Consider the following 13,921-nt stretch of genomic DNA (forward strand, 5'->3'; position numbering starts at 1 on the left):
TATTTAAATTATTTTTAAAAAACAAGAGCTTGTTATGGTTAAAAAATGACTCGCGGGCTAAACACAGGCTAGAAGCCTAAGTAAAATAGACCTTCGTATTAAAGTTTTAAGTTTGTCGTTAGGTAATTTAGCAACTTTTCCTCTTTTTGACTTACTAAGTACAATTGAAATATTCGTAGATATTACCATGATGTCAAATAATTCTGTTATTTTAGAGTCCTTACGAAGAATAATTTATATTATATATAGCCACGTAATTTTTCTTTGTAAGTTTTTCTAGGTAAAAATAGGCGCAAATGAATAAAAAAAATAAAATATGTAAAGGCATTTGTTCAAGATTTTAATATAATTCTTTTTAAACTTTTTTTACATAACACATATTTAACCTAGGTTTTTCACATTTGAACATGTAACCAATCTTCTATTTTTAACTCCCCCCCTTTTTTATTTTTTTTAACAGCATACAGTGTAAAACCTAAATTGGATGTACTGAAACTGTATTTAATTAAGTTAAAATTCGCCACTAATCATTAACAGCGGAAATAAAGATGTCAAATAATGCAGTAATTATTTCTGATATTGTTTCTGGTCTCTGATTTCTCAAACTTCATAAAAAAAAGATTCAGTGAAATAATCCCGCGATATAACGAAATACTCACCTAGTGTATGGATTAAACTTATTGTCAAATTAGATAATTACCAATCCGTCAAAATCAGTTTAGTTGCTAATGTATTGTCAAAGAGAAAAATGCTTTAGAAGTAACCTCAGTCCAAAGAAGAGCACCGCCTCCTGTTTAAATTAAGTAGGAAGCTGTTAGTATGGAAATTTTATTCGCTGACACTGGAATGAAATGATAAATAGTTCTAAACTGCAGGGTTCCCTTTGTTAATTCCAAAGTTTTTCTTTAATCTCATCACTTTTTGATGGTAAACTTTTGCATAATTTACTTTAATTCGAAAAAACTTTAAAAAGGCAATATATATTACTTGCAAATAATATGGAATCTACTCTTCTCGGGCACATGATGCAAATTTTACTGAAGGACACAAAGAAAAAGTGTAAAGAAACTACACATTTTGATTTACAAGTGAATCGAACTTTGATCTCTTTTGCAACGGTAGAGTTTCCGGGTTCTCTTCCTTAATCTTACTGAATGCATTGACTAATAAAACCTGATCACCTGTCTAAGAACTGTCATTTTTAACGCGAACATTGATTCTTTTCTGCAGTAGCTTATCATATTCCACACACCGTTTCTCTTCCTTAAGTGTGAAAATTTCAACCCGAGATAAATATCGTATCGCTTATAAAAAATTTCATTGCATTGCAAATTTTGTTGCCATAGATCGATACTTTAAGGTAACGCACAAGATAACTTGTTTTTTTCATTTGCTAGCTCGGGCATTATTGACAGCCACTTAAACTGAACTTCATCCTTTTGGCCTTTTGTAGCATTAAAAGTCTATTACACAAAATATCCCAAAGTAATTACTCTGATTTTAATATGCAATGATATTTTACAAATGAAATTTGCTAAAGAATCCTTATCTCCAGCAAGCATCAGTAGTAATAAAGTTTCTGTATTGATATTTTCTGTACTGTTTTTTGCACTAGGAGTGCTGTCGCTGAATTTCATTCAAAATGGCTTGAAAGCAGCAAAAGATTCCTGGCTGGATAGTGTGTCTTTCAGAAATAAATTCTTGATGAATATGCATTGAATGCGTTCTGAATATGCATTGAATGCGTTATGAATATGCATTGAATGCGTTATGAATATGCATTGAATGCGTTATGAAAAGAAAACAACCTGTATAAAGCTGCTTAAAATATGTTTGGCAAACATTTTAGACGCAAGAAAGCTACGGATAAATGCAGCGGCAGACACATCAACTTTTCAAAAAGCTTAATGAGAGAGTTCAAAGAGTTTATATTTAAGTTTTTCTGTTTAAAGTTTACCTGTTTATGTACAACTTTGCGTTTGATTGCAGTTATCCATTAGAGAGCTATAACATATTAGGACTATAATAACATTTATGAATATCCTGTACTTTTCGCACTACTCTATAATATTTGTTACTTTTATATAAACAGTAGATGAAAAAATTAATAAATGAAATAAAAGTCTTAAAATTTGCTTTGCGTTGTAGTTTGAATGTATTACGTAAAAGATAAGCATATTTAACACTTCGCAGAAATCCAACTTTTAAAAACTAGAACTCTTCTCAGATAAGGCGAATTATCTCTACTCAGATAATTACACCTAAATACTATGTCAAATGAATAGACAGACTGTGATAAAAAATAAGCGTATTTAATCAACTGTGGTTCACAAAATGAAAAGAGACATGGGTACTTACCGTTGTTATGAGCAAAGATAACCCATTTCTACGAGCAAAGAGTTGAAGGGTTTTTAGCTACTAACAGACAGTGTATTCCTAATTACTTTATGAACTAAAATGTCATATATATAAGTATTTATGAACTATTTTTAACAATTTTTTAGAAAAGATTATCCTATCCCAGGAAAAAATGCATAAGGAATTAAAAGTGCTACTAGGAAAAGGGATTGAGAATGCGTATTAAAACTGGAAAAATGTTTGGCAACTCCTTCGCTCACTCTCTTTGCTTAGTAACACTTCTAACTCCCTGTGCAATGTTTTCCAAGGATAGAGTAATGTTTTCAAAAAAGTGTTAAAAGTAGTTCATAATGACTTGAAATCCAATCCTTTCAGCTCAAGTGCAGGATTTTTTTTAATTTTTTTATTTTATCTAGTTTGTAAATCCTCTGTTAAATATTTAGTTTATCTTCTAATAACCAAAATTGGAAACCTTTCAGCAGGCAACAAAACGAATAGCGTTATAAGTAATGAATAAAAGAACTTCATATTATCTTTTTTTTTTTTTTTTTTTTTTTTTTTTTTGAAAAATTTAACCTAAAATGGAAGTATCAATTTAAATAAATTCTCAAAACAAATTTCATTACAAAATTTATATACATATCTCTTTATTCCCTTGCAAAAAGACCTATTTTTATAAAGAATTGAATCTATTAATTTGTTAATTAAGCTTAATTCTATAATGTTACCTTCCTTTAATTTTATTCCATTAATAAATATCATAAGATCGAAAGTGTGTTCATAAAATGATAGAAATATTGCTCATGCATATATATATAATGCGAAGGCTAATATATTATTAAAGAATGAAATAGTTTTCCCTTCTTTAAATTATTTTGTTGCAAGTAGTATGCTATGAACGACGTGACATATGTTTTGGAAATTTAGTACTTTAAATTAATTTTTTTATATCTTTTATTCTTTTATCCAACAAAAAGTTTCCAGGAATGTAAATAACACAGTAATGTTTCACAAATCTTCATGTCTGAAGAAAGAATCGCAGGTTGGGAAACGGCCACACCCATTTTGTATAACCGTTTTTCTTTGCAAATTCCGTACTCATGAAAAGTGCTACCAATTTATGCGAAGGGGCATAACTGAAAGAATCTTCCTCGAAGCGTATACTCCTCTTCAGGAATTTTTAGCGTATGAATTAGTCAGCTCCGCCATTCTAGAATATTGAAAAGAAGATCATGAATTACGAAAATAAATGAATAAAAATTAAATAAATAAATAAATAAATGAAATATGGGAAACAGCAATAGTCGCTAGGAAAAGAAATCGTGATTTCTGCTGTTAATAAATAAGATGGCAATGGCTAGTAGGCGTTTCTTACTAGGAACCTTCAACTATATTTTTTCCGTTTCGTCAGTTCAAAGGCTTTGAATACAAGCAATGGGCTCAGCCCGAAATTGCAGATTTCATTTCCACTCCAAATTTCATGGCATAAACTCTTGTTGGAGAGCAGAGTGTTCTAGTTTCACACACGTCCGACCTGAAGTGAAACTGAACTTATTTCAGGCGTTTCTACATCCACCCTGAATGAATTAAATAGTAAAATATCCAAAATAAAAATAATACTGGTTAATTTAATATTCTGTTAAGATAAAATATAATGGTTTCTTTTCAATAGCGCCATCAAAAGGATTTAGGCATTTTTGTTTTCTTAGAGTTTTCAACGCTTTACATATTTTAATTTTAACTATATCTAAAGCTAATTAAAAAATGCAGGTGCTTCAAATTTTCTGAACGAATGAAATTGTACGATACACTTGTAATTATAAGGTATTTCTCCCACCTTCTTAGCATGCCTTCGTGGTGTAGTGGTCAGCACACTAGGCGTGTAATCGAGAGGTCCAAGGTTCGAGTCCCGCCGAAGGCATTGCTTATTTTTCAACTCTCCTGCTTTCAAAAAACACCTTATGCTGTACAGTGGCGCCAGAACTAAAAAAGGTGGTGAACTAAAAAAGGTTATTCTTCACCACCAGGATTTGGCGACTGAGTCCCCGAATCCCAAGTCGCCCTTTAAAAAGGGGAGTATATAAGGTATTTCTCTCACCTTCTTAACATGCCTTCGTGGTGTAATGGTGAGCACGCTCAGCGAGTATTCGTGGTTTGAGTCCCGGCGCCAGCAGTGCACATTTTTGTCTTCTGTTTCGAAATAACTTAATGTCTCTACAATACGGGATAACTGAGAATATTATTGAAACCAATAATGGCATTGTTATATATGAAAAGAATGTGAGTGGTCATTTACAAAAGCACTCAAAGATGTTGATTTTACAAATTTATGTTTACTTTAATATTTTTATTATTTTCCTTCTTGTTACCTGTGGAAACAACTAATTTAACTTTTTTATTTTAACAACTTATTTAAAACAACTTTTTTGTTTCATTATGTGTCTTATTTGAGGTAGACCTCACACTTATGAAATCCTAAATTCTTTCAGATAAGTTTCTCTTTCAATCTACTAATTCACAATCGTTATATTTCAAACATATTCCAATATAAAAGAAATCAAAGGTACTAACGGTTTGCTATTTTTGAATTTAAAACCAAAAATAAAGATCTTAACAGAGGTTTTTTTTAATTAAAAATTAAGCCTTCGCTTAATTTTTTTTTACGCCCATGTATACTGATAAATGGATTTTATGAATTTCACAGCAAGTAATTAAATATTTGCAAAAATAAATAATGTAATAAATACTTTCAGTATAAATCCTCACTCCTTTCTCTAATTTGCAAAATGATTACGATGCGAGATAACACTGATTATTTTGCTTCTGCGCTCTTAAATTTAGAATAGCGATAAGCTCTCACTTAATATTTGCAGGCTATTATTATAACTGAGATACAGTTTCAGCCTAAAACTGCGTGTGATTTATTCTCATCTATGGGTATCATAAACATAATTCAAAAAGATTGATGTGAATTACTTTCGGTTATACAGTTTCCTGTGTTTATCACGTTTCATTTTAGTCAACAAGATAAAGATTTTTTTATCATGTTTTTGTCCATTATTTGAATCTAAATTTATGTGCATATACAGTGTGTTGATTGATGCAATATTATGCCTCATGAATATGTTATGAGCATTTAACTGCCAAAAGCTATTCGAGATAACTCTTTCTAGGCACATCAGCAGTACTTATTAAATTCAATGTCTTTGCATTCTAGGGTGCTGAACGTAAAACGAGGGATGAAGAGCGTAGAGCTGCCAAAAGGAAATTAACCGCTGCCAGTAAGTAAAGGAATTTATTTCTGTGTAATTTTTCCCCTTAATGATTAAGTACATCCCTTTGTTTTCTTTTGAACACGTATATTTATCTACATTGTTTATCACGAAATTTAATGTTCTTTTTACTGCGAAAAGAAATCAAGAAAGGTATTATTATCAAACCTTCTATTTAATGTGTCACAACTGTACTCAGTTCTTCAGTGATATAGTTCAAAAAACCCATATATTTTTTAACTATAATTGAGATACAGTTTCAGTGTAAAAATTCCTGTGATTTATTCTCCTCTATGGGTATCATAAATATAATTCAAAAAGACTGATGTGAATTATTTTCGGTTATACAGTTTCCTGTATTTATCACATTTCATTTTTAGTCAATAAGCTAAATTATTTTTAGTCAACAAGCTACCTCCCGTTCTGAAATAAATTCATGAGTTTAGCAAGCTGAATTTCGGCCCTTTACTTCGTATTCAGTAAGGTGAATGCAGCCCTGAAAACGATAGTTTATATCAATTTCCGAAGATAATTTACAAATTTATAATAAATGTTTTATTTCAGTAAACACAGATTATTTATCATATTTTACATTTTACTCATTTTACGTAATATTAAAATACTTTGTTTCTAAATTTTTTAAAAATGTTTCTCAGAATTATTTAAAACTGTTTCTCAGAAATATTTAAAACTGTTTCTCAGACTTATTTAAAACTGTTTCTCAGACTTATTTAAAACCGTTTCTCAGACTTATTTAAAACGGTTATGAATTCAAAAGCAAAATTTTCGGTGACCGACTGCAAAATATTTTGATAATGTCCTGTAAATTTTATGTTTAATTTAATCATTAATTTAAAGAAACATGATGTATATTTACCTTGAATTTTTACGAAAATTTTAAATATTTAAGTCTTAATATAATTGCTTGGTACAATCAAACGTAGGCATTTCCTAAAGTGACTTTTAGCCAAAATTTCAAAAGGTACTTATGTCGGTCTTGTTACTACATTGCATGTGCAAACAGTTCTGATCAATAATGTTGCCACTTCTAAGATAGGTGGCTTTCGTTAAGAATTGTTTTTGATATATTTAATTTCTTTTACAGTTTGCGATAAGTCGGTTTCATACTTAGGCCATTTTTCAAACCATATGCTAACAAATTTAGTCTTCGATGAAACAAAACAATCAAATCTAAAGTTTAAATATTTGGATTGTATGTAGGCTGAGATCATAATGAAATCATTTATTCAATTAAATACCCTGTAGGTGGCTGATCAACGTTGGATCTCACATTGTCATATAACAATCTAGGTTGCTTAAACGCACTCAACCATTCAATTCAGCAAATCAACTTCCAGAAGAATCAACGTTTGGTGGATCTTTTGTCTAATAACTTAAAGAAAGCATTTCTATAAATATGCGAAGGCAAATATAACCGTTCTTCTAGGCACATATATATTTTGACCTGCTATGTTTCGTAGCGGTTTTATCTGATACAAGTAAATTCCTGATTCACTCCTACTAGATTGCATGTGTAGTGAGAGTCATACTTCATCGAAAAATGTCTTATTAAGATACTAAGTTTAATTTATATTCCATATATTCAAATACTAAGTTTAATTTATATTCCATATATTCAAATACTAAGTTTAATTTATATTCCATATATTCAAATACTAAGTTTAATTTATATTCCATATATTCAAATACTAAGTTTAATTTATATTCCATATATTCAAATACTAAGTTTAATTTATATTCCACATATTCATATATTTTGCAGCTGATCAGGAGTTAATTCATGAAATATTTAATTTTTGAGAACTTTATTCATCTTTAAATCATTTAGTATGAGCCAATAATTTAAACCAAGATGAAGGATTGATTTCTGAAAATCCGAATGCTCTGAAAGCGACTTTTTACTCCAAAGTCATGATTCATCCTTTAAGACTCTTCCATTTCATTCTAATCATTTTGTAATTAATGGTATATTTAATTATGGCAAATCACACGAGGGCTATCTGCCTAAGAGGAGGCATGCCTTCGTGGAGGACTTTCTAAGGGAAACTGGCTCGTATACACGTTACACATTGGGAAACCACGAAAACGCCCATGCAGCCAGCCCGTTCGCGGGTTCGAACCTCGGACCGAACTACCAGTGTTCAGCGACTTTACCGCTCGGCCGCTTGTGGGCTCTCATTCTAATCATGATTCTACTATTTGTTTCATTTGACTTGTCGTATCTTTCTTTTTTAATTAATTTTATCTAATTTCGATTGCTGGGATTTTGTAAGTTCGATAACCTAATCTTTTATTTGATTAAGTTTCGAATATGTCTGTACCGCTATCTAATAACAGTGCAAAATTCTAAAAAATATATTATTAAAGACACTATCTGAAAGAATTAAATTTTTGAATTTTATTTTGAATCCATTGTTCAAAATAAAATTTATTAAAATGAAATTTTAATAAATTTTATGTTGAACTCTTTTATTTATTAAAATGAAACTTACACTTTTTATTACTCACTCGCAAAATACTGAGCATTAGTATTAAACGTTGGCAAGATAAAATAAAAACTTAGCAGATTTTATTGACCACCCTTACAACAAGTAATAAATTTAACGTTGAAATTTTTTATCAACGTAAGTAAAGTTAACTTTTGTCTTTCATAAATTGTCTAATTAACACTTTAAGAAAATCGGGTAAAGTGGATAAACTAAGTGCATGCTCACAAAATTTAAGTTAGCATTATAAGGTATTTCTCCCACTTCCCTAGCGTGCCTTCGTGGTGTAACGGTAGCACGCTGGGCCGGTATTCCAGAGGTCCGTGGTTCGATTCCCGGCGAAGGCGGTTGCATATTTTTCATCTTTTCTGCTTCCAACTAATCTAATGACTCTACAAGTGGCGCCCGAACTAAAAAGGGTTGTGGATGATGATTCTCCGCACCCAGGATTTGGCGACTAAGTCCCCTAAAACCCTAGTCGCTCTTTAAAAAGGGGAGTATATAAGGTATTTCTCCCACTTCCCTAGCGTGCATTCGTGGTGTAACGGTAGCACGCTGGGCCGGTATTCCAGAGGTCCGTGGTTCGATTCCCGGCGAAGGCGGTTGCATATTTTTCATCTTTTCTGTTTCCAAGTAACCTAATGACTCTACAGCAGTAAACCTAAAAACGCCCTTCTAATTTCTGTTTTTTATACTCAACTATGTTAACTTTGAACTCAACCTTTATTGCTAGTTGATAGTTGCATTATATACGGCGGTTTTCGGTCAATTTGTCAAACATTTAAGATAGTTTCTTTTGCTCTCAGCCAGACTACAATCTTTCATTTTTGATCAGACAGCTATCGTTAAACCATTATTTTTTACAGAAGTTCTGGAGAATGGGCATTTTGCTACTATTATATATTGCAATTTTAAAATATCAAGGACTCGCAAAGTAATATGTGACTTAGAAACCTAGAAGCAAGTAACATTAAGAAATGCTATTTTGTAGGACGCCAGTGATCGAGTGAATATGATAGCTGACCACCGGGGGGGGGTTCAGTCTGGCTTTGTCCACCAGCGGCGGAGTGGTAGAATCGCGAAACACTAAGAATTCGTCCTGGGTTTCAAATCCTAGCGTAGGGTTGGCTCGCGTGAGATTTTTCGTTTTTTTCTCCGTGTGTAACATGAATACGAGCCGATGTGCCTTAAAATATCTTCCACAAGGCAACCCTTCCCTTAGGCAGATAGCCGTCATGTGCTTTGCCTAAATCCACTCTGGGTTTGTGTCCTGGTGAATGGGGTGAGTGTACGGGGGTTTTTGTGACTTTTTCGTGTACAACGTGAATGCAAACAAGTTCCTTAGAAAGTCATTTATGAAGCCAACATTGACTTAATACTATACTTTTCTTTGGCTCGGCGATAAACAATTAAACAGCATCAAATCTTTGTGTTAATCTTTTGCCTCGAAAGCTATTACTTACTATACGTAATTTAGAAAACAAATTTATATTATTTCATTGGTATTGGTAGTGAATAAGGTACTTTTAGCATAACAAAATTGCAAAAGCAGATTCAGAAATTGCAATCATATGGAAGCCAAGCCATCGCACACAGGCTGCAGAGACATTAGATATTTTTGGAAACAGGAAAGATGAAAAATTAGCAACCGCCTTCGCCGGGAATTGAACCACGGACCTCTGGAATACCGTCCCAGCGTGCAGAACCTCTACACCACGAAGGCATGCTAGGAAAGCGAGAGAGATACCTTATATACTCCCCCTTTTAAAGGGCTACTGGGGTTTTAGGGGACCCAATCGCCAAATCCTGGGTGTGGAGAGTCATCATCCACAGCTCTTTTAGTTCTTGCGCCACTTGTCATTAGGTTAATTGGAAGCAGGAAAGATGAAAAATATGCAATTGCCTTCGCCGGGAATCGAGCCACGGACTTCTGAAATACCGGCTCAGTTTGCTGACCACTACATCACGAAGGCACGCTAGGAAAGTGGGAGAAATACCTTATAAGGCAAACATTCCAGGTTTCATAAGAAATGATATATGCCTTTTCATTATTTGTTTTCTTAGTCAGTTTGTCAGGATTCAGTACTGTTTTTAACGTAAGAAAAGCTGTTTCTTTCAAATTAACTGCTGGACTGATGCAATTAGAATAAGAAAATAGGCATTAATTATTCGTAGCATGTTGAAGCTGAAACGAAATTGCAAGTTAAGAATCAGAATTAACTCTTAATGATAAGGATAGAGCAAGAATAGTAATATGCATTAAATTAAAGCATTCTGCAACTCAAAAAATTCTTACTGTGACTAGCTTGTAAGAGCAGTAGTTATTCTATGTTAAAATAATAATAATAATAAAATGTATTAGTACACAGAAATCATATTCTAATCAGGAGGAATTTACTAATTTGCTCTCAGTTGTTTCTCAGTACAAAAGCATTATAAAACTAAGAGGTTAAATTATCGCTTAGTTGTAATCTCACGCGAAATAAAAGGTTTAGTCACTTCACTACAACCTCACTTGGAATTATTATACATTTCTCCAAAAGAATGACTCTAAAGCGCATTAGTCTGTGGATTGCTGTAAAGTATTACTAGTGAGCGTTACTGCGTTACTGCTCATAATCGCAGTTCCTGTACTTAGAACAATCAAGAAATCGGTTCTATAGTTTTAAATATTTGAAGCAAATTTCATTTATACACGTATAATGCTCCGTTTTCAATTAAGAAATACATTCGTTTCCCCTAAGAAAGTAGTATTACTTCCCTAGTGAGAAAGTATAGGGTGAATTTAAATAAAACATTAATTTTGTTAAATAATAATAACCTTAAAATACTAACACACAGTCAATCAAGCAGCACCAAAACGAATGAGTATAACATAGAATCTGTTTTCTTGGAAACAAAATGTAAATTATAATAATGACTGAATGTTCTTTCAGCTAGTAAGTGAAATTTCCAATATATTTGTATAAGGAAACTAGCTCTGAACCTAATAAGATTTACAAATAATTGAAATTTTGCCTCTTCTCTTCTTCCTCTGTCCTAGTATTACTCTTTATCACCAGTTGTAAGTGTAGCAATGTATCAAATGTATACATGAATTTGTTGAACATCGAATGCCACTCGTCTCTGCGTTTATATTACTTGGTTGCGTTTATTATTCTGTGGAATTTCTCCTAAATGCAAATGATCCAGTATCATCTGTCTTCATATTTTTCTCTTCTACATCATCAGACCAAGATTTTACCACAACACGAACTGCCGACTATTCAAGAAAGCAAATATCACTAGCGCCATCTTATTCTGCGTCAGCATCAGTCTAAATTCAGTTATTTTTTTCACACATATATTTCCCTGTCTTTGAAGCAACATAAACATTTTACCTTTACTTAACAAGACAGTGACAAATTTTGAAGACACTGAGCAAGAAGTTAATTAATACATCAAATCTGGTGCCTTTTCGTATTCTCTGGATTAAATGGTTAAATAAATGAAATTAGCAGCTATTTCGGTATCAACTCGAAGTGGAGATCTAAAAAATTAAAAGTACATGTTCAGAAACTACTTTTTCTTCTTGTGCTAAGAGCCGTATTTATTTATATATTTATTTTCGTTTCTAAATCCAGCATGGAAATAGCGAGCCGCAGAATCTAATTCTACGTCTGAAAGCGTAGGTCATTTGGATGCGAGCTCAAGAAGTTCAGTGGTATTAAATCCTGTCTCGTACCGCTCTGGTAAACCTGTTTTGCATCGCCTTCTGTTTACATTACTGTTCATTTTCCTTCTCCTTTCCTGTTTGAAATTAGTACGCAACCCACCCGACTGCAACCTTTGAACTCAACTCTCTATCACTACTCTGCTCGTGCGCATAATTAAATCCAACACCAGAAACCATTTTACTGGACGATGCATCTAACTACTTGCTGCTATGAAAAAAAAATTATCGTAATAAATGATCCATTTTAAAGACTTTTCATCTTCGGAAAGACGAGTAAAGAAGGGAAAAAAAAGTTTGTTTGCCAGAGGAAGGAAATAGTTCACTTGGTTCGATGATTTCAAATAAGAACTAAAACATGGAACATATTTTTAAAGAATTAAAATGTAGCGTTATTTGTTTACAACTTTCCTTTATGTTAGTTTTGATTGTCCCTTGCAATTATCCGTACTTCGAAAGTAATGACTAAACCTTATATTTATCTCTCATTGCATGCCTTGACAATACAACAATAAAGCATTTCACATTTTTTAAGCTATTTTCATGAATTTTTCATGAATGTTCTTCAAATCTCATTTATATGAGATTAATTTTAATAAGTTATCTTCTAATTTAGATGAAACAAACAAAATCTAAACAGACCAAGACTGTAATTCGTCAGAGTTCAGAACCAGAAGACAGGAGTAATCTATAACATGTGTAAAGTCTGACCATGGATAGTTAGCCCCAACTTTTATATTCACATATGCATATATAAAAAAAGCTGCTGTAATTCGTCAAAGTTGAGAACCAGAAGACAGAAGTAATCTATAACATGTGTAAAGTCTGACCATGGATAGTTGGCCCCAACTTTTATATTCAGTTATGCATATATAAAAAAAGCTGCTGTAATTCGTCAGAGTTGAGAACCAGAAGACAGAAGTAATCTATAACATGTGTAAAGTCTGACCATGGATAGTTGGCCCCAACTTGGATATTCACATATGCATATATAAAAAAAGCTGAAAATTTAAGAAATATTGTAAATATACCGCCATTTGCAAACCATATACTGCACATGTAGGTATTCAGAAGACAAAACTTGTAGCTGAAATGCTACTAAAATATTTATTTCTGTTATACACATTCTATGTAGCTAATCTCTAACCATAATTTTGCGTTAGATGGTTATTAACTTCTCAAGAATATGATACAGTAAGTTGGAATTAGGGTGAATTTGGGAGGAACAATGATTAATAACGCTTTCTAAACTTTTTTGGTCTTCCTTTTAAGTAATTAAGTAATTAGCTTCTAATTCATAGTATCTTACTTTCTTTGCCGATTCTACACATTTTTTAGATATTTTCACACACACATTTCAAATTTCAGTTAGAGCAGGTGTTTATCACATGTATTTTGGTTTTCCATTTATATTTTAAAGTTATATATATATATATATATATACGGCATTTTGCTTCAGATATTTATTTTGTTCAGCATAAAGAATGGCTTCTCACATTCGGAATTTCGCGTTTCACTCCACAACTTTGTTTAGGAACCCTCTCCTTTCAACACAAACCTTGCAGTTTCCTTTAGCATAAGGTCTCTTCCTCCCAGTTTTAATACACTACTCGCATCAAAATGGAGCACTATGAAAAACAGGAAGTATCAAAGCCATATTCCCTGGAAAAATAACATAAGTTACCAATATAAGGTATTAAGATGAACTGACTGAAATTACAGTCCTGTCCAGTTTAAAGCGCATGAAGAAATCCGCCCTCTGTGTAATAGCCATTTCTGGCGATAACTGCTGCTATACTCGTTGCCAGTGAAAGAAGAAGCTTTGAATGCGCATTTGGGGGTATATCCGTCCATGTTATATCTACAGGTTGCAACTAAAAGTAGGCGGAACACCAGAATTTTACCGTTAGTCGTACAAATATAGTTCTACAGCACTAACTGCGCAATTCGTCCCCTGTTTTAAAGGAAGAACACCCTGGGTGTTGTGCAAGGGTCTCTCAACCCTCCACTCGTCTTCCCTACCGAAAGCTCGAGAGGATTTCGGTTTACCGTGCATTCGAGTGCCTCTTTGC

At 32.6% G+C, this 13,921-nt stretch overlaps 1 protein-coding gene across 3 annotated transcripts in view; it reads left to right on the top strand.

The window, feature by feature from the left end:
* Positions 1-13,921, top strand: part of LOC118188230 (protein grainyhead-like) — a 285,114-nt gene that overhangs the window by 237,836 nt on the left and 33,357 nt on the right. For all 3 annotated transcript variants that reach the window (XM_085806975.1, XM_085806973.1, XM_085806974.1), the window contains one exon: positions 5,576-5,639. In XM_085806975.1, coding sequence (XP_085663101.1) covers positions 5,576-5,639 — 64 coding nt within the window. The remainder of the gene's footprint in view (positions 1-5,575; positions 5,640-13,921) is intronic.

This window comes from Stegodyphus dumicola, chromosome X1 (genome assembly GCF_044657685.1).
Source record: "Stegodyphus dumicola isolate Sdum_Otavi_A_Nest chromosome X1, ASM4465768v1".
In the NCBI taxonomy this organism is placed as follows: Eukaryota; Metazoa; Arthropoda; class Arachnida; order Araneae; family Eresidae; genus Stegodyphus; species Stegodyphus dumicola.